The sequence below is a fragment of the Coloeus monedula genome, assembly GCF_965178545.1.
Source record: "Coloeus monedula genome assembly, chromosome: 12".
NCBI lineage: Eukaryota > Metazoa > Chordata > Aves > Passeriformes > Corvidae > Coloeus > Coloeus monedula.
In genome coordinates, this window is record NC_138792.1 from 4065920 (window position 1) to 4091667 (window position 25748).

The window sequence follows — 25748 nt, forward strand, 5'->3', positions numbered from 1 at the left end:
TGGAGCAAACATTAGGCTGAGTGGCATAAATCCTACAGCACCAGGCAAAGCTTCACACCAAGGAAGGCTGGGATGTTCCCGGGATGAAAGGTGATGCGTGGAGGAGAGAAATCAAATATCACCCCAGAAGAGAGGAGAGGGGGTGTCCAGCCCTGCAGTCAATGGTTCCTGGGCTCACTGCTCCCCTCTGCTCCTGCCACAGGTTGTGCAAAGAACACACTACCACGGCATGAGATGCCTCTTCCGTGTGAGCTTCTTCCCCAAGGACCCAGTGGAGCTGCTGCGCCAGGATCCTGCAGCTTTCGAGTACCTGTACATCCAGGTAGGGGGCTGGGAGCTGGTGGTGGTCATGGTCCACATGTCTGCCAAGGCTGGGCCCTGTGGAGGCACCCCTCAGGTGGCAGTGCCCTGTCCCTGTGGCTGTCTGAGGATGCCTCTTCTCCCTCCCGCAGAGCCGCAACGATGTGATCAGAGAGCGCTTCGGCACAGACCCCAAGCCAGAGATGCTGCTGGGGCTGGCTGCCCTCCACATCTACATCACTGTCTCTGCCACCCGCCCCAGCCAGAAGGTCTCCCTCAAGAACGTGGAGTGAGTCCTCCTCCCTGTCCCCAGGCTTCAGCACAGCCCTCCCTTGTGTCCCTTCCTTGTGCCCCTGCGCCCCTGGGGTGCTCCCAGCAGCATTTTGGGGTGCGGAGCATGAGATGCCCTGAGAGCCCCCCCTGGGCTGGGCAGTGGCTCAGGGGCTTGGCAGCAGTGCCACGCAGCCCCTGGGGTTCTGTAAGACCCCCTCACACTGACACCCACCTGCATGCAGCAGCCAGGGCTGGGGACATTTGCTGTGAGCCCAGGATCATTTCCATGGGAACCCCGGCTGATATTCCACCTGCATCCAAGGCAAGGAGAAGGCTCTGTGGCTGTGTAAGCTCAGCCTGTCACCAAGCTGTGCAGCCCTGGCTCAGCCCTCCCGCGGCTCCTGGGGGACCTGAACCCATACCCAGCCCACGTGTGTGGGTTTGCCTTGCCCAGTCGGCACAGGGAGGAAGAGGGAGGGGTCACCCCGAGAGGACCCCAAAAGAGGTTTGGGAATTTGCCCTGGATCCCCTAAGCTTCCTGTGAGGGTGAGTGGGAGCTGGGATCTGCTGCAGAGCCTGGCACTGCTGTTCCCCACCCTGATGCTGGGGAGCTGTGACACCAGCCCGGGGTCCCATCCCCTTGGGGACCCTTGGCTGGGAGCTGCTGCTGCTCTGTCTGTGGCACCAAGGAAGTGCTGGTGTGGCTCCAGCTCCCTCTGACGGCAGGAGCATGCTCTGGGACAGTTTTCTGTCCCTCTCTGCCCGCTGGCAGTGTCTCCGACCTGGCAGCTCATGCAGGCTTCCCTCCCCACAGGAAGGAGTGGGGCCTGGAGCCCTTCCTGCCCCCCTCGCTCCTGCAGCTCATCAAAGAGAAGAGCCTCCGGAAATCCCTCTCGCAGCAGCTCAAAGCCCACCAGCACCAGCCTGGCGGCACCAAGGTGAGCCCAGCCCACACAGCCCCTGTTCAGCCACCTGCCCTCCACACCAGCCTGTTGTCCCCAGCTGCTCGAGAACTCTTGTCATTAAATCCCCTGGGATGGGAGATCAATCCCAGGGAGCCAAGTAGACACTCTCTCTCCCGAACCTGCTTTCAAGAGCTGATCTGGATTGCAGGGAGTGCAGCGAGGATCAGGGCTGAGATCAGCTGAAGCTCGGCTGAAGTGGCACACATCAGTTCATTGTTATCTCTGCTTCTGGGCTCGGAAAGTTCTGGAGGCGGCTGCTGAGCCACTGCCTTGGTCCCTGCAGCCTTCACAGGGAGTGAGGGAGGGTTGTACATCTCAGGGGAATTATACATCAAGCACTGGGGCTCCTTCCTGGCTGTGCCTCTGCTCTGAGTTACCTCCCAACAGCTGCCCAGGATGGCAGGGGAGTGGAGATCTCCCTCACTCACGACTCAGACTCGCTGCCAGCACAGCCCACGCCCAGAGCTGTCTGAGAGCTTGCTGTGCACCCCTACTTGAGAGCCCCCACGTCCACCCCAGCCTCTTGCAGCTCTTCCCCCTGTGCTCACGGTGATCACCCCTGTGATGTGTTTTGTCAGGTCTCCACAGCCCAGGCAAAGCTGCAGTACCTGAGGATCCTGAACGAGCTGCCGACCTTTGCTGGGGTTCTCTTCAACACAGTGGGACTGGTACGGTAATTCAGGCTGGGCTGGGAGGTGCCTGCTCCTGAGTGTGTGCTGGGGGCGAGCCAGGGGGCATGTGGCTCCCACAGAAATGACTTCCCTCAGTCTCTTGCTCTGCCCTGATGAGCTCCAAGCCCACCCAGAAAAGCCTTTGGAGCCTCTGCTGTCAGTAGGTCAGATTTTCAGCTCTGCAGGGTCAGGATCTGCTCTGTTCTTGCCAGCCTGGTGGGCAACGAGATGACCTGCTCAGTGAAGTTGGAGTAGTTTCAGGCATGTGTTTGTAATTCCATCGTGCCCTGGGACATCCTGCCATCCATCCCAGAGGAGGGCCACTCCTGGCAAATGCCACCGTGTTCCCTGCTTGCCCACAGAGCCCTGGCTGGGCTTGCTGCCTCTGTCACAGGTGGTCCAGCCTGATCACTGCCACAGTGACCCTTCATCTCCACTGCTCACCCAAGCCACCTCACTTTCTGCACAGCAGGAGGAAAGCCACCAGCCCAAACAGGACCCACAAAGGCTCCCCACTGCCTGGCTCACCCCTTCATCCCTCTCACTCCACCTCCCATCCAGGGGTCCCCATGTAGGTGTGACCTCTCTGCCATCCTTCCCTTTACCCCTGCTCATGGTCTCAGCACTTCTCTGGCTTCCCGTGCTTTGCCTACTGGGTTCCATCTCTGGCAGCCTTCGGTCTGCTCTGCCCCCTCACCTCACAGCTCTAAGGGCTGCCTGCAGGAGATCAGTGCAGGCACAACCTCGTGGTGCCTGGTTGGTGCCGTGGCAGAGCAGTCAGAGCCTGCTCCTGACACTGAAAAACGGCATTTTTTTAAATCTCTGACACCAAAGCAATGCCTGTGACCCAGCCTGTGAGCTGAACTGTGCTGAAGTGGTAAAAGTATTCCCTTATTATCTTCTGTGATGGTCTGCCCAGCTCCTCTTCTCTTCCACTCCTGGCTTGAAGCATCCTTTTAGACCAGAGCAAGAAACATCCCAATTTCCAGTCAAGGCTTTGGTCCTTCTTTCCTGAAATACATTCACTCCCTCCTTTGCTTCCTTCTCTCGGAGGCAATGTGAGATCAGACAGGTTTGTAACATGCTCTTTCGTTAGTGTAGTGACACCAGTGAGCCTGAATATTTCATGTGAACAGTCAGTTCAGAGCTTTCCTTTTAAATAGCCTTGGCATCCTGCACACCACTCCCAGCTCTGCACAGGGGCCCAGGGAGGCAGGTTCATGGCACCAGTCTTGCCTACTGCTCTGCAAAAGCCATCCTGGACCTGACCAAGCTGCCAGCGTTGAGGCTGGGCTCCGTGGAGAGAGCTGGGTGCAGCCTGTGCAGCCCCGGGGTGTGTTTGTTCACCCTTGTCTTCTCTCTCTCCATGTGCCTGTGCCACCAGGACGAGAAGCAGCCAGCCACCACCCTGCTGGTGGGACCCCGGCACGGCATCAGCCACGTCATCGACCTGAAGACCAACCTCACCACGGTGCTGTCAGAGTTCAGCAAGGTCAGCAAGATCCAGCTGTTCAGGGAGAACCAGGGGGTGGCCCGGGTGGAGACGAGCATCCTGGATGCCAAGGTAGGCATGGGTGCTGTGGAGGCAGACACCGGAGAGAGGGGTGGAGATGAGGTTGGGGGTTTGGGGCCAGCCTTTGAGGGGATTCACGTCATGAGTGTGTGTTGGAGAATCTGCTTGGGGATTCCTAGAGACTCTGAAGCCCCTCTCACGCCGGCGCTGCAGCATCTCCCCTGCTGGTCTGACTCCTTGTTCCACACAGGCAGGATTGCTGCTGAGGGCCACAGGGCAGGCATGGTGGCATTCTGGCCATGACCCAAACACCTGTCTAATCATTCAAGCAGGGTCCTCGGGGCAGATGGGGGTGACACAGGCCAGGCAGGTAGCAGGACGCTTTGGAGGCATTGGAGACACTCCTTGGCATACACGCCCTCCTGAGCCCTGTGTGTTATCATCCCACATCCCCTGCTGGTTGTTGTGTGGTGTAGTGCTGGTTCTGATAGTCAATCCCATGGTCAGGCCCTGCCAGTCCTCCTCACCCCTCATGGGTCCCAAACCCTCCAGGAAAACTGTCAGCAGTACAGTAAGATCTTTATTTTCTTCTTTGGTGTCTGGCCCAGCAGCCACAGGATCCTAAAGACATCTTGCACTGGCCTTTGCTCAAGTTTTTAACAAGCTGGGACATGTCCCTGGCAGACTTAAAGGCAGGTAGCTGTGTGCTTGCTCCAGGGCATCCTCGATGTCACTTTGTCCCTGCACCCATGGGGAAGGACAGCTGGGAGGCAGAGATCTCACAGATAAAATACCAAGCCTCCTCTCCTCCCACTTTGAATTCAACAGGACAGAGTTAGGATTGAGTTTGGGTAAATTAGTCAGGGGCAGTACTTGGCAGACTGTCTGGCACAGTGGAGCCACACGGATGTATCTGCACAATCTCTCTGAGCCTTTGGCTGTGGGTCAGCTTTCCTGCCCCTGCATTCATCCCTTTTTCCCGTGAGACTGATGGAGCTGAGCTGCTTTGCCAGCTGTCTCTGTGTTTTCTCATCTCCTGTAAGGTCTCTAAGCCTCAGCCCTCCCTGCAATCCTTTCCTTGCTCTGTTTCAGCCGTAGTCTCACAGATGTAGCCATGGTGGATTTGTTTAGGATTCTCCTGCTGCCTCCTGTCCCGGTGGATTTTAGCACGTTCTCCCACCAGGCTCATTAACTGCTCCAAGTCTGTTTTCCTGCTGCTGCTGTGCCTGGTCCTGTAGCTCTGCTAACCTGCAGTAACACCCCAGTAGCCTCTGCCAGAGCCGTGCTAATCCTCATCCCCTCTGCTTCAGCTCTCCCCTCCAACAGCCTCATCGATGAAGCCCTTTTTTGGCATTCATCATTCAGTGGGTATTTGGTCAACTGTAACATTTTTAACATTCCCTTTTCTGCATCCCACCGAGGTCAGTTAAAGCCTTGGTGTTCTGCTGTGCATGTCCCAACCCTCCAAAGCCCTCACCTTCCACTTCTGCAGCCTGGGTAGGTGGAAGCCCTCCTTGCCCCTCCAGCTGCCTGGGCTGTGCAGGAACCCAGCGATTTACAGAGCAGGAATAACCAAGGGATATTGCCTGCACCATGAGTAACCCTGCTGGTTCCTCCTGCTGCCCACGCCCCTTGGATTTGTATGTATAAAATCACCATATTAATGCATTAATAATAGGCTGGTCATGACCTTGTAACTGCTCGTGGCTCACTGTGAGTGCTCTGAGCATGGCTGTCCCCACTGTCACCTAGTTTCATGGCACTGAGCTCTTGGGGTGCTGCTGTCCTCTCCCTGGCGTGGAAGAGGGCACTGTTCCCCCCAGCCACAGGAGGGACAGATGCTCTGGAGGCTTAGGTGATGCTGGCATCCATCTGCTCTAAATTAGGTGGCAATTCCCACGCAGCTTGTCCACAGATCCTGCAGTGCTGCTCCCCACAGCCATTCTCCGCAGCACAAATCCACTCTGTAGCACCAGCAGCCCTTTCCTGCTGCAGGGGTAGACTTTCTCCTGTGACCCTGCTATCCAGCCCCCCAAATGCTGGAGAAGAGCCAGCTCACTGGAGTAAGCCAGCTCACATACTTCCTGCGAGCACATCTGCATGCACGATGGCTTTATCTCCATGAGAAATTCCAGGCAGCTGCCTCTGGCCACCACAAGCCCCTTTGCCTGCCTGGAGTGGAGCAAGCACCGAATTTGTGGATCTCAGCAGGCTCAACAGCACCGTGCCAGGGCAGAGGCTGTTGTTACCTGTCTTCATTTAGCCATTATCCAGAGGGCTGGGTTTTAAAGCCAGAATGTCTGCTCCAAAATGAGGCATATGCTAATCCTACGCAGGACAGCGATGGATGAGGCAGGCTAAGAAAAGCAGTCAAAGAGATCATTACCTCACAGTGCTAATCTGCTCTCTGCAATTATTCTATTGCACTGAACGTTTCACTGGCTAAAGCCCTAGATTGCAAATCAATCTGTTTCTGCTGTGAGCTGCAAACCATTAGAGGGCTCAAAGTGGTGTCCTATTGCTCTGGGGACCTGTCAATTCCAAATCACCCTTGGGAGCCTGTCAGAGCTCCATGGGCTGCAGTGTAGGAGGGGATGTTCCCCCGGGCTATTTCACCCTGGTGCCTGGCACTGCTGCTGTCATGGGATGCTGGTGCTGGGGCAGCTCCCAGCCTGAATCTGTAGGAGGTGCTCGCTGAGTTACTGTGGAAACACAGATGGTCAGTGATGGTTTAGGGGTTTGTGCAGAAAGACCATCTTGAACTTCCAAGTTTAGTTAAAGTGATGGGTTAAAAAAGGGGTCAGGTCATGGAGCAGCCCTTGGCTGGGAAGTCTGAACACCCTGACCAAACCAGCCAGCACAGTCCAGACATCCTTATCTGCTGCTGACCTGCAGCCACAGCCCAGACTCACCTGCCAGGAAGGAGCTGGGGGAGATCTTCAGGTAACAAACAGGCTTGAGGAGATCGTAAACCATTTGCATTTATTTCAGGCGGAAAATAAATACTGTTTGTCTTATGAATTATTCACTAGGTATTTAACTGGTTTGTTTTGGAGCTTTTCCATCCTGGGCTTCAATTTCTGTTTAAAACAGCCCATTTGGGATGCAAACCCAGGGCTCATAGCTCTGCTTTGCCTTCTTTAGCTTTTTGCCACTCTGAGTGTGGCAAGAGCAGGGCAAATGCTGACAGAACCCCTCATAGAGGAACTGCACAACCTCGGGACAGAAGAACAAAAACCTCCAGGCTTTTGCTGCTGGTTCCAAGGATTTTTGTTCCCTGCAAGGTCTGTGAGAGCTGCTGGGAGGACAGGAGCAGGTTTTGTCTCAACAGTCACGGAGGGAGTGAGGCGGTTTTGCTTGGGAATGCTGAGAAAGTTCCCAGCCCACGGCTGGGGGCAGGACCACACGTCCCCAGCTGCACTGCAGTGGTGCAGGTGGTCATTCTGCAGGTTTTGGTGGTCATTCTCACCTGACAAAGTCTCCTTTCTGCTGGGGCTGTTGCTTCTCCATTCTTCCTCCTCATGTTGGGGCACTGATTCTGGAGCTCATAGATTTGCTGGGAGCAGGGAGGTGGCACAAGATGTTTCCTGTGATCTTTATGCTTTAAGTGCAGCTCACCAGGTTTGGGGGCCCTGCATCTCCCAGGGGCTTCCCCCTCCTGCTGGCACCAGCATTTGAGAGTGGCCAATGCTTCTGAGCATTCAGAGAATCGAGCTTCAGGCGTGCCTCTCCCTTCCTCCCCAGCGCAGCACTGCAAAGTCCTCTTCTACCTTCCAGTATCCCAGGAAGGACAATGTCAGCAGCTCCTGCCTGGCACCTGGACAAGCCTGGCAGTCCCGATGTGGCACAGGGGGGTGACTGCTGCCCCGGGTTCCCCAGTGCAGGAGGTGTGGGGGGAGCTGCTCAGCTCCAGGCTCCCCTGGCTCTGCGGCTCCGCAGCTCCCCCCAGGAGCCAAGGGTTTGTTCTTCCCGAAATGCCTTTTCCAATGGAGCATTTCTCCTTTCTGATTTACACAGCTGCACACCGCTGGGCTTTTTGTTATTAACAGCCTTGACATTGGAAGAAAAGGCTGCCGAAGCACTCTGAATACGAATGAAAGAAGAACGCTTGCGGGACAGCCGCATCACCTGAGCCTGGACAGAGGAGCTGTCCCAGGCTGTGTCCTGTCCCTCTGCCGGGCAGGAGCCCACGGCGCTGGCTGCTTGCCAGCCGCAATTCAGTCAAAGGCATCGGGCTAATTGCCTTTGGTCTCCCAGCAGGGCCTGCAGCCAGCCGGCGCTTAAGCCGAGATCAAGACTTGACAGAGGAAAGCAAAGGGAAAATTAATTCAGAAAGGTCCCTGGCTGCTGCTGTGCCTGGAATCTGGGCGCTGATGTTGGTGTCCCAGGGCCCCCGGCGTGCTGCCAGCCTGCCAAGGAAAAAAAGCACACCATGCATAGTAAAGGCTCAGCCCTCTCCTCTCCCCAAGGAAGGAGCCAAGGAGCCCCTTCCTCTCACGGGTGATGGGATGGTGACCCCTCTGAGCCTTGCCTGCTGGAGCCAGCCCCAAGTCTGGCTGTGCTCCCCTGAGCTGATCGTGGCAGGGATGTGCCGTGGTGCTGAGGCCAGGGCCCCATGCGGATTTGCCAAATTCTAGTCTGAAAACAATGGGGAGCCCCATCAAAGTCGCAAGGGCAGGCGAGGCTGACATTCCTCCTGCTCCTGCAAGCACTGGCTGAAGCCCCTGAGATTTCTCCTACAGGAAGAACGAGGCTTTGGAGTGACGATGGGCCCACAGGCTCTGGTTTCCTTACACCAAATTAACCTTTATTTGCATTAAGCCATTCTGAAACGCAGTCATCTCATGGGAGAGAGGGAGGGATGGAGAATTCCTTTGGCTCAGTACCTGGGTGGGAGGGACAGAGGCAGATCCCTGCCTGCAGTGGGATGTAAAGCGAGGGAATGGGATGTAAAGCGAGGGAATGGGATGCAAAGAAAAGCACTGGGATGCAAAGCAAAGCACTTCCCATCTCCAGTGCCACCCAAAGCGCTGCCTGCAGGTACCCAGGACAGCAGCCAGCCAGAACCTGAGAGGCAGACAACATGTGCAGAGGATGAGTTTCCAAGCCTGCAGAGCCGAATTTTATTTGTTCATTAAAAAAAAAAAAAAAAGTTAGAGAATTTTAAAAAGGAAAAAGAGGAGAAGAAACCCCAAACCCAACCAAAAAAAGCAGCCCTCTAAGGAAGGAGAGACCTGCAGGTCTAACCAAGGCAAGGCCCTTATTGATCAACTAGTGGGAAACAGTGGTGCTAGTCACAAGCAGCCTGGTATTGATAAAGCTGAGTTAATAATGCTTAAGGGGAGAGAAGGAAAGGTCAATGTAGAAGTGAAAAATTGACTGCTGCCTCGTTAGGCCCGGGTGCCTGTATTATTAAATAAAAACTTGGCAGTGCACCTCAAGTAAACCAAGGAACATAAATTATGTAAATTCATCTCCCATCTTTTTGCTGCACCGCATTAAAGGAAGCAGGGTAAGACCCAAAGTACATGATAAAGGGGGGAGATTAAAAGGAAATGCATATAAGCTTAGAGGTTATAGTATGAATAGATTGGGTCATAAATTAATTTCAATACGAGGACTGTTAAAATCATCTAGCATAACCCTGGCCAGCAAATTTCCTCCAGACCTTTGTCTGAACAAGAAGATACCCTCCAGAAGGACACTGAGGTCTGATTTAAAGGCAGGGCATAATAGAAAAATCACTTTATCATTAATAAGCAAATGCAAAAGTCATTTCTTCTATCCGGTGTAAATGTATTTTGTTTTACTTTCCAGAGATACTGGTTGCCAAGCAGGAAACTTTGAATGAAAAGGTGGCCTTTCCTCTTGAGGCTTAGAAAATCTAGGAAACCATTATGAGTGAAAGATCAAACCACCAATAATTTCAGGCTGATATTACACATTTAGATGTAGAAAGAGAATCCTTGTTAAAATTTGCTTCTTTACATGTTGGCACATTACAGGTCAGAGATGAACCTTTACCTGGGCATCCCCCTGGGAATGGTGCTGCTGCCCTGACAGAACACAGACAGGCATTTCTGTTTTGCCCTCCCAAGGAAGCAGAGCCCTGGAGGTGCTGTAGCAGCAAGAATGTGCCCGTGAGAATGAGGAAGAGGATGGCCTGGTGGGCATAAGACAGGCCAGAGGCATGTGGTGGGAGGACAGCCAGGAGTTATCCAGGTTGATAACTTGTTCCCCACCAGTGATCAACATCATCTCCTGATTAGCAGCTGGGAAAGAGGGTTCTGCACCTTGTGGCCACAGAGCTGCCAGGGCAGGCAGCAGGGCTTAGAGGAACAGCACTGCTTTTGCCCCTGCTGCATCCCTGCCTTCTGGCTGCCCACGGGAGTCTCTGCCCTACTGCACCACTGGGTTTAGAAAACTTAGGAAGATTCATGCTCTTTTTGCCAGGTTGGGTTGAGATTGAGCAGCGAGTTGGAAAAAACTGCAGGGAGACACAGGGATGTCACAATGAGCCCCAGCCCTGTGGGCAGCAGGCCACTCCTGACCACAGGCACGAGCCCTCATTGCCACTTGCAGGATGTTTCCAGGGAAAAGGAGGTGAATCCCATTTGCCAGAAGCCATGGGTGTTGCAAGGAAGCCCAAAGCTCAGGCTGCAGTCGTGAGTTGTTCTTATTTAGAGCAGCTCCCTGCAAAGCTGCCCTGAATTTGCCATCCCTCAGCACCATGAGTTGGAAATGTTTCATGCACCTCTTCACAAAGTCATTATTTGCTCAGCTCGCCCATGCCTGGCTGTCTCCACACCATCTCATTTGCCTTGCCCACATGGAACAGGGTGACCAAGGTTGCCAGTGCCTAAAAATAACACCTCCATTAGCTGCCACCCCTGATACCTCCTCTTTGTGGAACGATTTCCCAGCAGAACAGGGCTGCTGCAATCATGTTGTCTCTTTGCCTCTTGACCCCATAAATCACTTTCAGATCAGCTGGCCACTTTCAGGGGAATGTGGCAGCAGGGTGGACATCTCAAAGGCAGCTGAGCTGTTGCAATCTCAGTAAAACTACCCAGTGGAGTGGAAGAGGGAGAGTCAGTCTTGTAATCCCGTGTGGGAAAGGCTCAGATCCTGTGCCAGACCTCTGTTAGTGCACAGCAGAGAAGCCTCCAAGGGCAAGGGAGATGCACAGCCTGAGTGCAGCAGCTTTGCTCACAACCACAGCTCATAATCTATGAGCAGGACAGAGCCCCATGGCACTGTGGGCTCCCAGGCCATGGGGAGGCCCCCAGAGTGCTGCTGACAGCACGAGTGGATGGCTCCAAGCTGCACCTGAAGTGATTTAATCCCTAATAACAATATTGAACGCTTGACAATTGAAGAACTCTCACACAGCTTCCCTGTCAGTATATCAGGGTAATCTTCTCTAAGCTGTAATATTAATCAGGTTTAAGATTCCTCTTTTTCAGAGCAAAATGCCACAGTTAACCCCAGCCTGCCATGCATCTATTGCTGGAAGCCATTCTGGAGGCTCAGAGACCTGGTGGGGAGCTCACAGCACCCTGGTGTTTCATTTGTAGTCAAGAAACATCAGTCAGGGTTCCTGTATCTCAGTCCTGTCACCCTTCAGCACTGATCCAGGGGCTGCCTCTTGCCAGCAAGAACCTCCAGTCCCATCTCTGGATGGATGGGAGCATCCTGAGGCAGAGGTAGCTGAGCAAAGGTAGAAATGGGTCTCGGAGATGCTGGTCCCCATCTGGGCCACTGGGGCTGCCCTGAGGACTGCACGGTGAGTGCTGACAGGGAGGCAGTGAGGGTTCACAACCCTGTGCCACTCTGCCTTGGTGGGATTCACACATGGTGGAAACTGACCCCTAGTTTCCCTTCTGGAAGGGGATTCTCAGCCCAGCTTGGCCTCTTGGTTTGATCCCCCAGCAGTGGGTGTTTATCAGCCATTACCTCTCTTTGGGGTTTGCTGCTGACACTGCAAACCCTGCAGAACAGAGCAGGGAAAATGCACAAAAATGTCCTCATTCAACAGATGGATTGAAAAACCCAGGAGGGCTTAGCCCTGTGTAGAAGACCCTTGTTTTAAGGACGCTTCATACACAGAACACATGGTTTCCTTTCATCACTTATGTCAAGACTGGAGCTGGGCTAAGAGATGTCACCCCCCTCCCCACTGCATGCCTGCCTCCTTCGAGCTGTGTTGAGAATCTCTTCACTCCTCTCTCTTTCTGGCTTGACACTTCCCCTTTGATCTGTGTCATCTCAGGTTTATTTTCCAAGATGCAGAAGGAGCCTTGTCAAGTGGGCAGGGGCAGAGCCTCTCAGCAGAGGACGTTCACTTGTCAGGCTATTTCTCTTCCACATCAGCTTATTGCTTTTCCTTTATCTTACTGAACAGCAGCCAAAGAGGGAACTTTTTTACCCTGGCCCTGGGAGAAATCTGCCCCTGCCAGGGGCTGGCAGGGCTTGGGGATCGCGTGCAGCTCTGCCCAGGGCTGATGGCTTCACACCCAAGTGTCTTGTATGGTCCAGAGCATGACACTCTGGCCTAAGCTGGGCCTTCCTTTGCCAGAATTGGCTTGGTGGCTTACAACAGCAAATATTAAGCAGAGCACAAAACTGGCCAGTGGGTACCAGGAACCTCTTGTGGTTATAAAACAAGAAAACTAAAATAGCTTTAATGCTTTCCACACTGTGTAGGCTTAAGTGGTTTTTTTAAACAGCCTTGGTGTTCCCTGAATGTGGTAAATGAGTTCTCCTGAGTCCTGGAGGGCTCTCAGTGTGCAAGAGGCTGAGCGTGGCAGGACAGGCAGCCCAAGACAGCAGCAGCTCAGCATCCCCCAGTTGGCTCAGATACACCCTGTACCGAGGTACAAAGGTCCTTTAGGTAGAGGTGCTTTGTGCAAGGGGTAGGTGAGGGCAGGAGCTGCCTTTGCCATAACTATTGAAGGCACTGTCAATTCTTTTTCCATCTCATGGGTCTGTCTTGAGCAGTGCTGGGGGCTCAGACTGAGCATGGACCTCTCAGCTGAGCTGTGCTGCTCTGCCCAGCCTGGTCCCAGCAGTGCACAGGACCTCACTGGGTGGGTAAGAGTGAATCCCACCCCGACAGCTTCCCTGAGCTAGCTAACCTTCTCCTTGGGACAGTGTGGGAACTGAGAGTTGCACTGTCTGGTGCTAGATTGTGCTGTGAGGTTATATGTGTCACACAGACCATGTCTGAGTTTTATCTCTCTTTAAAGCAAAGATCTTTTTTAGCATGCAAATAAATGCTCTCCTAAAAGGGAAGGCACCATCTGCTCCTAAGCACAAATTTAATTTTCCAAAGGGTTAGGTTTAAATAAGATCCACAGTCTCAGAGTGGTAGCTGGGGGAACCTGCGATGGGGTTTGGTCCCTTTGGCATCTTGCTGGAAGCAGATGTTTTCATTTACGGGAGGGAGACACGGTGCCTGCAGTGAAAGAAGGGTTTGGCAGCTGGAGACTCCCCAAACTCCCTGCGGTCCTCCCGAGGCCCTGATGGTTGAACAGGTGCTTGCAGGTGGGCTCGGAGCCCTGATGTGCAGACAAAGGATCAGAAGGATGTTGTGTGGGGCCCTGCCATGCACAGCCTGTGCCTGGCGGGGCTGCAGCTCTTCCCTCATCCTTGGGGCAGTCAGCAAGCAGCAATCGCAGGTGCAGCCAGGCACTCTCCTGTGCAAAGCTGTGTGCCTGGCTGGTTTTTCATGTGGGCGTGCCGGTAGTGCCAGCAGCTCACCAGTTCCACCAGTGCAGGGCCCAGTGCAGCCCCTGTGGAGCTCTGCCGCCCCTCAGCTGAGCCAGCAGCCCTCACGAGCTTTACCTCTCTTGCCTTCCAGCCGCTGGTGTTGCTGATGGAGTGGCCTGAAGCCACCAACTTCGCCTGCCTCATTGCAGGCTACTGCCGTCTCCTGGTGGACTCCAAGAAGATGATCCTGTCCAGGGCCCCCAGCCAGCCGCCCCCACCTCAGATTATCAAGGCAGGTACGTTTCAGCCTCTGCTTTCTGTGCCAGCCCCTTCCCCAGCCTCCCTCCCCTCCCTCCGCTCAGGGCTCCCCAGCATTAGGAAGGTGAAGGGTTTCTCTGACGTCTCCCCTCTGCTCCCATTCACCCTGAGAAGCAGCAGACTCCCTCTTTAACCAGAAAGCAAGGAGCAGGGAGAGAGGTCCTCATTTTGGATCAGCCAAAATGACTTGTGGTATCAGCTCAGGCCCTAAACCCTCACCGTGAGTGTTGTGGCAGCTCCCCGAGGCCTTGTTTGAGAAGACAAAAAGCTGCCAGCCGAGCGCTGGGCCCTCACAGAACAGCCTGTGCACTGCTGCAGGGATGCAGCACACATTCCCTGGCTGGCATCCCGCTCCAGAGACCGACATGAGTGAGTGTGTGAACTCAGGGGAGTGCATTCCTGCTGCCTCTGGACACTGCTGCCTCTGTCCTGGGGCTCTGAGCCTCACGGGCAACCCTGTGAGTATGGCTGCTCTGCTGATTTCCTAAATCAGGAAGGCAACTTTGCTGTCCCGACTTTTCAGGGAGCAGAAGGCTGGTCTGGACACAGCAGGAGCTTCCATCCCAACAGGCACCAATGCTGTTCCTTGAGGATGGATTGCAGGTGTGAGTCAACTTCCAAAAAGAGCAATGATTCTCAAGAGTGATTTCAAACAAGAGCCAACCATGAGCTACATGCTGCTGTTCCATGCAGGTGTTCACATCCAATATATTTTGTGTAGGGAAATATAAAATATAGGTTCAGTGACTGGAGATGGGCAAAATACCAACCCAGCTGCCTCTGGAAGGTCACTCCCAGACCTCCCAAGTGACACTGCAGCTCCGGAGAGCTGTGACAAGTCCACAGTTTAGCTGGCAGTGTTAAAACTCCCTTCTCAAGATGGACCTGGCTTGGGGAGGTGGGAGGAGTGCAGAGAGCTCGCAGGGTCCTTGGGAAAGCACTTGCTGCCTTTGAGGAAGGCACCCGAACATGGATTTGGCACATGTGGGAGGACGCACTCACAAGAGGGATCAGGAAAGCATCTGCAGCAGCCTCAGTGAATGCAGGAAAGGCTGGGCGGGTGATTTTGGTGTAAGTATGAACAGTTTGCTCTCCCTTCTCCCCCTGTGCCTCTGACGGACAGCTGTCACTGCGCTCTGCCCTGGGTGCCCTGTGGAAATGTATTTCATCACATTTTGCTGTCAGCAGAGCGTGTTTGCAACTTAACTGCTTTGACTGTCATCAGAGTGGTCCTACCCTGGCTGTGTCACCCCAACATGGGCTACAGGGACACATGGGGCACGTGGCTGTGGGGAGTCAGAGAAGTAGAGAGCATCCCATACCCAGGGGCTTGGAAGGAGGCCGGCAGCACCCACAGTTCCTGGCCCCTCAGGGGATGTCTCAGCATGTGCAAGTGGTGTTTTCCCACACTCCAGCTACTGTGACAATAGCCAGAATTTTTTTCCTGAGATTTTGCTTCAGGGCCATGGTCCAAACCTCTACAAAAAAAAGGGATTGTAGGTCTTGCCCTGTTCTTGACATCTGAAGAAACCAATGTAGCTCTGCAGGGGCAAGAGTGAGTGTGAGTCACAGTGTGGGTAGGACAGCAGTGGAGCAATGGATTTGTGCCAGCCCCTCTCTGGATGGCCTGGTCTGTCCTCCTGGGTGCAATGAAAACCTCTGTGACCACTGGAGTGGAGCAGTTTCCTGCAGGCCCAGTGCACTCAGCCCAGCCGCTCGGGCACCCTTCAGAAGGAGTGAGTTTAGAGTGTATTGAGAAAACAGTCTGCTCCCAGTTCTGATCTCCACAGGGCTGCAGGCTGAGCTGTCAGGAGCTGGGCGGATCACAGGGAGCAGCAACTGCTGATCATTAGCACATCCTTGCTGGAGAAAGCCCCACTGGGATGAATTAAGTTAGCCCAGGCTTCCCAGGCTGCAGGCAGACTGTGCCAGAATTTTAAATGTGAAATGCAGCCTTGGCCCGTGCTTTTACCTAGAAGAGGAGCACATCCATCTTCCCTGAGGCCCATTAGAGCCTCCTGCTGAACAGCAGACATTTTTAGAAATGCACACGCCGTCCGAATGTTGTCAGTTAGATCCATCTCCCTCTGCATTTCCCTGCAGAGCCATATGCCAGAGCTTTGCCCTCCATTGTGCCATGCTGGAGCTACACAGGCAATTCACCTCCCTGTCCCTTCTTCTCCCCACTCCCACCATCAGCCATCAGCAGCTCTGTGCCCTTAGTTGCTCTCTCAGCTCCTTGTCAGGAAGTTTTCTCCCAGAGCATCCAGCGGCTGGATTTTGGATTTTAGGGGTTTGGCCCCATTCAGCAGCAGGCCTTGGCTTGGTGTGGGCAGCCAGCAAGGCTCTGCCTCAGCCCTTGCCACCCTGCTACAGCCCACACATGCCCAGCTCGGGCCGCCTTGTGCTCCCTCACACAGCTGTCATTTCTGAGCGCTGCCATGGCCAGGAATGAAAGAGATTTTGTTTTTATTGGGATTTTAGCATTGCAGGTGATGAACAGTATAATACAAACATGTGTTTGGGGAGACAAATTGTCCAATTTGTTGAGCTAATGAATTTAATTAGGATTTATTTGACTTAATTTATCCTTGGTAAGGCAGAACCTGCATCCCCTGGCAGCCACTCTTAGCACAGCTGCACGATCCAACCCATAATGCAGACAGATGCCCCTCCTGAGGGATGGACCACTGGCCAGAAATCCAAGCAGTATTTCAGCCACTTTCCTTGCACAAGGGAACAAGGGGAGGCTGTCACTGGGAGATGCTTAACAGCAAGAGCAACAGGCTCTTGCCCGATCCAATAGCTGTCAGCCAGAGAGAAATAACACATGGATGGATCATGGGCAGCGAGGGACAAGGGGCTGGGGGGTGTCTGTCACTTGAACACAGCCAAACTACAGTGGATGTCTCCCCAAACAGCAACATTGCTTCACTTTTAGTAGTCTCCTGAAGAACACTGCTTGGTGTGGCCAACATTACCCAAAAATGGCAATTCCTTCTTGCCATGTAACGTGTGAGCTGGCAGGCTGAGGCTGGAGGTCCTTGTTGGAGCAGCCAGGCTGCTCCTGCTGCCCTCTGGATACAGCTGGTGGATCACTGATGCAGCACCCACATCCCTGTGTCTCAGTGTCAGCTGTGCTGGCCAGCCCTGCTCTGGCTCTGCCCCCAGCAGAGGGATCAAGCTCAGGGGCCTGTCCTGGGACCAGGATTGTTTAACATCCTCATCAAGAACACAGCAGATCGAGAGCAGCCTCAACAAGTTTTCGGATGATACCAAGCTGAGTTGTGCAGTTGAAATGCCTGAGGTGACACTGAACCGTGCCATAAATCAAGTCTCTCCTGATGGGAGAGAATTTCCTAAAAGTCCTTTCAAGGAGTTTTAAAGATAAACCGAGACTTTTCCTTGAGTTTCAATGCTTCCAGATCGTTGTTTATTAAATCTTATCAGAGGAACAGAGCCACTAGCGTGACCCAGGTACAGCACAGAGCACAGAAGAGCAGGAGTAAAGGCTCTCTATCAAGATTTACGCAGCCTTTTAAAGATATTTTAACCAATAGCTACTAAAAATGTACATTATTTTCACTTTCCTACCAATTATTCAGTAACACGGGCAGGAACTGTGGAATTCTCTATCCAGTCATTCCAAACTACTTCTACTGCAGAACATGGAGTAGTAGAAGAAGGAGAAGAAGGTTTAGAGAACAACAAGAATTCTCCATTTTGATATTTTTTACTCTTATCTATTTACTACAAAGAGAAGCCCAAAACCTCTGAATTTTTCACCCTGTGACAATCTTACATAGTAGTCTATCACCTAATTCACACCACTGTATTTTCTAGTTCTTGTCTGATCGTTGGTAATTTTTTCCAAGGTTGGAGGCTAAAACAGTGCTGTTAAGGGGGGTAAGAACCCTTAAAAACAGGCAGAGAAATATTATTGGCACTCTGGGTTCCTACATTGAGGGACAGAGTGACATCCAGAGGGACCTGGACAAGCTTGAGCAGTGACCCATGGGAATCCCACGAGGTTCAACAAGGCCAAGTACAAGGTGCTGCACCCAGGGCAGGGCAACCCCAGTATCAATCCAGGATGGATTGAACAGCTGGAGAGCAGCCCTGCAGAGAAGGACTTGGGGGTGCTGGTGGAGGAGAGGCTGGACATGAGCCAGCCATGTGCACTCACAGCCCAGAAAGCCAAGTGCGTCCTGGGCTGCAGCAAAAGCCCTGTGGGCAGCAGGGGAGGGAGGGGATTCTACCCCTCTGCTCCACTCTGGTGAGACCCCACCTGCAGCGCTGCCTCCAGCTCTGGGGTCCCCAGCACAGGAAGGACATGGACCTGTTGGAGTGAGTCCAGAGGAGGCCATGAAGATGATCAGAGGGCTGGAGCACCTCTCCTAGGTGAGAGAGTTGAAGGTTTTAGTCTTGAGAAGAGAGGGCTCCAGGGAGGCTTTTTAATAGGGCTTGTAGCTGTAGGACAAGGGGCAATGGTTTTAAATTGAATGGTTTTAAATTGAAAGATTCAGATTAGATACAAGGAGGAAGGGTTTTATGATGAGGGTGGTGAGGTATCGGCACAGGCTCCCATCCCTGGAAATATTCAAGGTTTCCTTGAATGTTGGACAGGACTCTGAGCAACCTGATCTAGTTGAAGATGTCCCTGCTCACTGCAGGGGGATTGGACCAAATGGCCTTTAAACATCCCTTCCAACCCCTTCTGTGGTGCAGGACATTTCTCCTATGCTCATTCCTGGCAGACAGGCCCAGCAGGTTTTCCAAAGGACCAGCCAGGTGGCCTGACTGTGCTGGGGGGAACACGGGTGTCCCACTGCAGTCCAGCGTGCTGAGGGCTGGAGGGCAGAGAGCACACGGGTGCTTCTCCAGGCTGAGCAGGAGCTTCCCCAGGCTGTTTTCCCTTCGTCCGGGTGCTGCTGCTAACGTGCCTGTTGTGGTTTTGGTTTAGATTACATCAACGCACACAACTTCCACCGGCCTGCCACGGCAGGGCACATGGGAAAGAAAGAGAATGGGCTGGTGGGTGGCTCTGCCACTGTCACCGGAGCAGCCGGCGCTTCGGCCACCAGGGCTTCGGACTCGGAGCTCATCCGCTTCTGCTACCTGCACATGCGAGAGCAGAGGAAGGAAAGAGAGAGCGGGACGGATATCAATGAAAACCTGATTTTTTTTGAGGAAACTCGTCCCAGGACCAAATCTGACCCCACTTCCAAAAGCTCTGGCCAAGGCTACAACGGGGCAGCCAAGGAGTATGACCCGGATGGCCTTGAGCAAGACAGGCAGGCGAGCAGGGCCAGGGCACACACCATCGACACCCACCTGCGCAGCGACACCTCCCACTTCTACTGCGAGTCCTGCCAGGCCAAGATCAAGAGCCGGCTGGCCTCGGGCACGGTGGGCAAGCCTGGCAGCACCCGCGACAACATGGTGGACTTGATGTCGCTTCCCCCTCCCGGGAACGACGAGGAAGAAGACGAGACAACGTCCCTGCTCCCCGCCATCGCCGCCCCCCCTCCTGGCTTCCGAGACAACAGCTCCGACGAGGATGACCCCAAGCGCCGGGCAGCTGCCCAGAGCCAGGAGCAGGGCCGGCAGCTCTGTGGCATCCTCTACGACGAGATCCCGGTCACGCTGATTGACAACGTGCAGCCACGGACGGTCCGAGACCATGCCCAAGAGCTGGATGATGCCCTGGTGTCCACCCTGCAAGCGCTGGAAGCCCTGGCTGCTTCAGAGGATTGTCCACATCCCCCACCACAGCAGACAGCAGGTATTTCAGTGGCTGTGACTCCCTTTTTTCCCTATAGCCTTTCTTTCCTATTGTACATCCTTCCCTTTAGTCTCCTCCCATCCTGTAAGTGACTGTGAAGCAGCTTCTAGTAGAAACTATGTTGTGGCAACAGGCTCTAGCAGGAGCAGCCAAGTTGCTGCTCAGAAGATTTCTAAGAAGCTGAGGTGGGACTCCTCTCCCTGACAGTGGCTGAGGGAGTCTCATGGTTATCCCATATCTGCCACAGTCCGCATGCCACGATGCTGGGGCGAGTCACTAACAAACCAGTACTGTGAGCATGAGTTCCTCCCCACTGTGACCCCACTCTGCTGGGGCTTTTGGCCATCGGTCTTTGCAGGTTCCCACCCAGGTTTTGCAGTGTGTGAGCCCTTCACAAGGCAAACCAGCTACCAGATGGGTGACTCTAGGACCAGCCTGCTGGCAGCACTGTCCTTTGTCCCTCTTTCCTCCTTGGTTGCCCTACTCACTAGGGCAGAGTACCTGTTGCCCAATTTTCCTTCCTGTGCCAGACACGTCCCTATAGCTCTGCTACCACCAACAATGGAAAGCTTCACAGGATCTTTTCCTGGGCCAGAAGCTCTTGCTGAATTGAGCTATCAAGCCAGCTCAATGCTGACAAGTGATCTCCCTTACAAGCCTTAACTCTTAGTTGTGAGAAGTCACAGAAGTTTCTCCAATGTGCCCTGCATTCCTGGGACCCTCCTGCTGCAAGGAGCTCCCCTCTCCTCCACACAGCACTGTGGTGTGAGGGTTGTTGTGGGGTTTTCTTTGTGTCCCTCCTCAGGTCTTATTGTCCTGGCTGCCATCACTCCTGAGTCATCCTTGGACTCTGGCCACGAAACGAACTCCTCAGAGCTGACCGATGTCTCAGAGATGGTCTCTGCTATGAAGCAGCATCAGAACGCAGCCTACTTCCTCACTCAACACATCAACAAAGAAAACCTCCTGGCCAGGAAGGACTTGCCTTTCCGAATCCAGAGCTGCGCTGCCCAGGCTGTTCTCACCTCACCCCACCCCCTGAGCCGCCAGGACCCGAGCCCTTCACTGAAGGCAGCCTTCTCTACCCAAAGTCCCAGCCTTACAAACTGCAAGAGCAAGCAGGAGCAGCAGCATGGGGAGCGGAGCTGCACCTCAGCTGCTCAGCCGGGGCTGACCCCCCAGCTGAGTGAGCAGAGCAAGGGGGCTTCAGTGCCAAGCTCTGAGTGCAAAGGTGCAGGTCACACAAAAGCTTCCTTTGAGGTATCTCTGCATGCCACAGCAGCCCCAAGCAAGGAGCAGACACAGGATCTGCAAGAGAAGATGCCCAAAGAGGTGCAGCCGAGCTCCAAGCTCCTCCTGGATCAGAAAAGCGGTGTAACTCCAGCCATCGTTTCAGCTGCTCTGCAGCAGGTGGCAAATGCAAAAGCCTCAGTTCCCCAAGTGGTATCAGCCTTAAAAGAAGACCAGAACATGAATGGTACCAGCAGCTGTGCACCAGCCAGCAGCAAGCCTTTGACACATAAAGGAGGTCCACAAACTGCAGAGACATTATGCAACTGTCAGCAGCAGCAGCAGCTCTCTCCGCAGCAGCACTGTGAAGTTTCTCCAAGTCCTAAAGAAGCTCCTGGCAGTCAGGCTGAAGCGTTCCACCTCACCTCAGCAGGTGAGGAAATTACGTCCAGTAAGACTTTTGCCTCTAAAAGCTACCAGCAAAAAGTGAGTAGAGATGCTCCAGGAAAAGCTGCAAGTGGAGAGACAGGTCAGAAGGCAGGTGGGGAAGCCACAAGCCTCGTCTTGCAGAAACACACAGCTCCTTCAAACCAAGGACAGAAAGTACAACAGGAAAGCTCGGCCAAAATCTTAAAAGCTGAGAGCAGCAATGTGCACCCTCCAGCACCTGGTAGCACTTTCAGGAGCACCAGTGAGGAAGCCAAAGGGCCAATCCAGCTGATGCCCAGATCCGAGAGCCTGCAGATTAGCACTGTGCCTTCCAAAAAAGTAGAAAAAGTCCTGGAGGTGACCCAACAAGATGCTGATGTCCCAGCTAAACCCAAAGCCCCAAAAGCTCCCTTCAGGCTTAGGAACCTGTTCTCTGCAACGTTTCCCACCCGTCTGAAGAAGGAGACGGACGAGCGGCAGGCCCAGCTGCAGAAGGTGAAGCAGTATGAGCTGGAATTCCTTGAAGAGCTGCTCAAGCCAAAGAGCAAAGGTGACCTCCCACCACAGGAATATCTGCACCCCCCTGCCCCTGGGCGCTGCAGCTGCCAGCTGAGGAGCAGTCCAGTGCAAAAAGTCCCAGGGATGTCCAGGGAGCAAAGGCGCAGCTGTGACTGCAAGCGGATTTGCAGGGGAATGAGGCCACCCCCCAACCAGCTGGTGATGCCAGAACTGGAGAGGCGAAGCAGGGATAAAGTTGCAGATGACCAGAAGCAGGTAGAAGCCATTAGGCTGACAAGCATGAGCAGCCCTTCCAAAGGCAAACGGATACGATCCACAAGTTTAGAGTCCAGAGACTACCGGTCAGATCCAGAGAACGGCATGTCCTGTTTGGCAACGTGCACCTCCCGAGGGGAGTGCATGGGTGCACCCCACTACAGGAAGCTCTTGCGTCGCTACAGTGTCAGTGAAATAGATAAGACTGATAGGACATCCTTGTCCTCTGACATCTACCAGAACATCTACACAACCAAGCAGAAAGGTCCCCAGAAAGAGCCTGAGCCCAGCATCCTCTGTCCTGTTCTGAAGAGCAAAATCCAGGAAGCCACTGGAGTGGCTGACCCCTCCTATGTCCAGATAGCACAGGACAAAAAGAACCACAAGGGTCCAGCAGTGTTCTCTGTCCAGGAGGAGATGTACCCAAGTCCTGCTGAGCTGCGGGATGAAGACATGGAGGATGAGAAGTGCTGCTCCATCCGGTACTGCTTCTACTACAGAAAATGCGATGTTGCAGATGATGGGAGTGAGAAGGATGAGCTGTCCTATTCCATCCCCATGCAGATACTCCCGGGAATGAAGCTGGACAATCAGATGGTCCCAGTCATGAGCAGGACTCTTCAGGTCCTAGACGCAACAGCCTGCAGCAGTCCCAATGAAAGCCAGACCCAGGAAATAGATTTAAGGACCTCCAGTTTTGAGGGGAGCTTGGCAAAGATCAACACCCTTCGAGGCCATGCCTACAGCTTCCCCAATGGGTTTCTGCAAGTGCAGCTGGACACCAACGAGCTCCTGACCATCCTGAGGCAGTGTGTGCTGAGCCCTGAGGTCCGGGACTGCAAACCCTACATCTCCCAGCTGGCTGAGTACAAGCAGGAGCTGGCCCTCAAGTTCAAGGAGTTCCGGGCGTCCTGCCGCCGCGTGGCCGCCGTCGACAAGAGTCCCACCCACATGCTCTCCGCCATCACGAGCAGCTTCCAGGTGCTAAGCAGCCTCATCGAGACCTTTGTGAGGCTGGTGTACGTCGTGCGCTCGGAGTCCCAGCGCCAAGAGCTGCTGACGAAGGTGGAGGAGGTGGTGAGAAACTACACCTTCCTCCTGAAGGCTGCTGAGGAGTCCACGGCCAGGATGCTGAGCCACCAGCAGACTGTGGAGCAGCTCGCCCGCCAGTCAGCCACGGTCGCCACTGTCATGAGCACTCTCACACGCTCGCTAAAGACGTTGATCAATAAGTAAAGCCAGCTGTGAAGACCAACAAGCCAGTGTGTGCCCTGCCATGCTCTCAAATCTCACAGGTCTGGTGAGGATGCGATATCTGCAGGCCCACGTTTACCGGGGTTTGCGGTAGCCAAGACGCTCTTTGATCTCTGCAGAACGGATGGTTGTGTTGGTGATGGGTTTGAAGGGTGAATCCGTGCCCTAAAGCTGTGCAATCAGCTGGTCAAGGGGCTCAAGCAGCTTCTCTGCTTGTTCTCCCACTCTGGCTTGTTGGTGACGGTACTTGGGGGGCACAGGCACCCCACCTCCACACTAGTTTGGTTCCATGGGGTTCTGGGCCTCGCTCGTGCAAAGACCTTTGTCAGAGTTTGTGGTGGGCCAGTGAGCTACCAGGAGCTGAGCTGAGATCTCCTGGCTTCTCTTGGGCAGTCTGGAGCCAAACCTGTGTCTTGCCACGTAAACAACTCTTCTGCCTCCAGGATCTCCCTGGCCCACAAACACAACGTAATTAGCAGCAGAAGGGATCTCTGGGGTGCAAGTCCATGCTGCTATGCTAGGGCTTGGGAAGTAGTCCTAGCATGGGCAGGTTGCCATAATCCTGAGACAGAGCTAGGGCACCCTACTGGGCTCTACTCTCTCTTCTTAGGCACCAGTGCTCTAGTCCTGAGCACAGGCACTGCCTTTGCCAAAGGCAAGGGCTTAATGCCTGCAGGTGGGGAGGATCCAGGGAACTACAGGCCTGTCAGTCTGACCTTGGTGCCGAGAAAGTCATGGAGCAGATGATCTTGAGTGCCATCACACATACAGGACAAGGAGATCAGGCCCAGCCAGCACAGGGGAAAGGCAGGTGCTGCTTCACCAGCCTGGTCTCCTTCTGTGACAAGGGTGATTCAGTGGGTGAAGGAAAGGCTGGGGATGTTGTCTGCCTAGACTTTAGTAAAGCCTTTGGCACTGTGTCCCACAGCATTCTCCTGGAGAAACTGGATGGATGGACGGCCCAGAGAGTGGTGGGGAATGGAGTTAAATCCAGCTGGGGCCATCACCAGTGGTGTTCCTCAGTACTGGGGCTAGTCCTGTTTAGTATCTTTCGAGGGCACCCTCAGTGAGCGTGCAGATGACACCAGTTTGGGTGGGGGTGTTGATCTGCTGGACAGCAGGAAGGCTCTGCAGAGGGATCTGGACAGGCTGGGTCCATGGGCTGAGGCCAGTTGTACGAGGGTCAACCAGGCCAAGTGCCGAGTCCTGCCCCTGGGTCACAACAACCCCCTGCAGCTCCAGCCTGGGGCAGAGGGGCTGGAAAGTGTCCGGTGGGAAAGGCCCTGGGGGTGCTGGTCAAGGTGGGCAAGAGGCCAGTGGCACCTGGCCTGTCCCAGCCATGGTGTGACCAGCAGCACCAGGACAGTGACCATCACCCTGACTGGGTACTGGTGAGGCCACTCCTCAAATCCTGTGTCCAGCTCTGGGCCCCTCACGACAAGAAAGACATCGAGGGGCTGGAAAATGTCCAGAGAAGGGAATGGAGCTGGGGAAGAGTCTGGAGCATGTCTGATGGGGAGCAGCTGAGGAGCTGGGGGGGCTCAGCCTGGAGAAAAGGAGGCTCGAGGGACCTTATCACTCTGTAACTCCCTGACAGGAGGGTGCAGCCAGGTGGGGATTGGTCTCTTCCCCCAGGTAACAAGTGACAGGATGAGAGGAAAAGGCTTCAAGTTGTGCCAGGGGAGGTTTAGATTGGATGTAAGAAAAATTTCTTCACTGCAGGTGGTCAGGCTTTGGAACAGGCTGCTCAGGGAAGTGGTGGAGTCACCATCCCTGGAGGTGTTTAAAAGCCATTTAGTTGTGGCATTTGGGGACATGGTTTAGTGGTGGGCTTGGCAGTGCTGGGGGAATGGTTGGACTCAATAATCTTAGAGATCTTTTCCAACCTAAACAATTCTATGTTCCCCTTCTGGATGGCTGAATCCATGCTAGAGACCCTGCAAGGAACCCAGATTGGTTGATCTTTGACCATTGCAAGGCAGAAGCTGGACTAGCAGCTATGGGGAGACCACTTTCACACCATTCTCCAGAGGTCAGGTTCATGCCCGCAAGGCTCAGCCCAAACCTTCTCCTATTTCCTCTCACTGTGACCATCAGAGAGGAGCCCCAGATCAGCTCTGACTGTGAGCCAGGCAGGGGCTGTCCTCCTTGCCAGTGTGTTGGGGTTCTTTTTCTGTCCTCACCAGGCTGACTGCCATAAGAAGCATTATTTAATTCTGTGAGGTGGTTATTTACTTGGAGTTGGGGATTTTTTGATTGTTTTGGGGTTTGGCTATTTTTTTAATTTCTAGGTGAATGGTAAAATGATTCCTATTTGTGCTCCCCTCCTCCTCCCAGTCTGGTAATAGACACAATCAATGAGACGGCCTTAACTGGTGTTTCCCTGCAGCCACCTGCCCTCCAAAACAGAGCAAGGAGAGAAATGCAAGGTCACACATTGCATTGCCCTCCCTCTGCCACCCACTGCACTTCACATCCTGCCGGGATCCCGGTGCCTGTCCCGTCACACCCCCTCCAGCCGGGCA

General features: G+C 54.0%; 1 protein-coding gene across 1 annotated transcript in view; it reads left to right on the forward strand.

The window, feature by feature from the left end:
• The window catches only part of FRMPD3 (FERM and PDZ domain containing 3), a gene marked incomplete at both ends in the record, with an annotated part of 30987 nt that extends 7782 nt beyond the window's left edge, over positions 1–23205 (forward strand). The window contains 8 exons of the mRNA XM_082289632.1: positions 203–322; positions 453–589; positions 1388–1511; positions 2117–2206; positions 3594–3773; positions 13585–13729; positions 18715–19536; positions 20342–23205. Of these exons, the coding sequence (XP_082145758.1) occupies positions 203–322; positions 453–589; positions 1388–1511; positions 2117–2206; positions 3594–3773; positions 13585–13729; positions 18715–19536; positions 20342–23205 (4482 nt within the window). The remainder of the gene's footprint in view (positions 1–202; positions 323–452; positions 590–1387; positions 1512–2116; positions 2207–3593; positions 3774–13584; positions 13730–18714; positions 19537–20341) is intronic.
• Positions 23206–25748: the final 2543 nt, after the last annotated feature.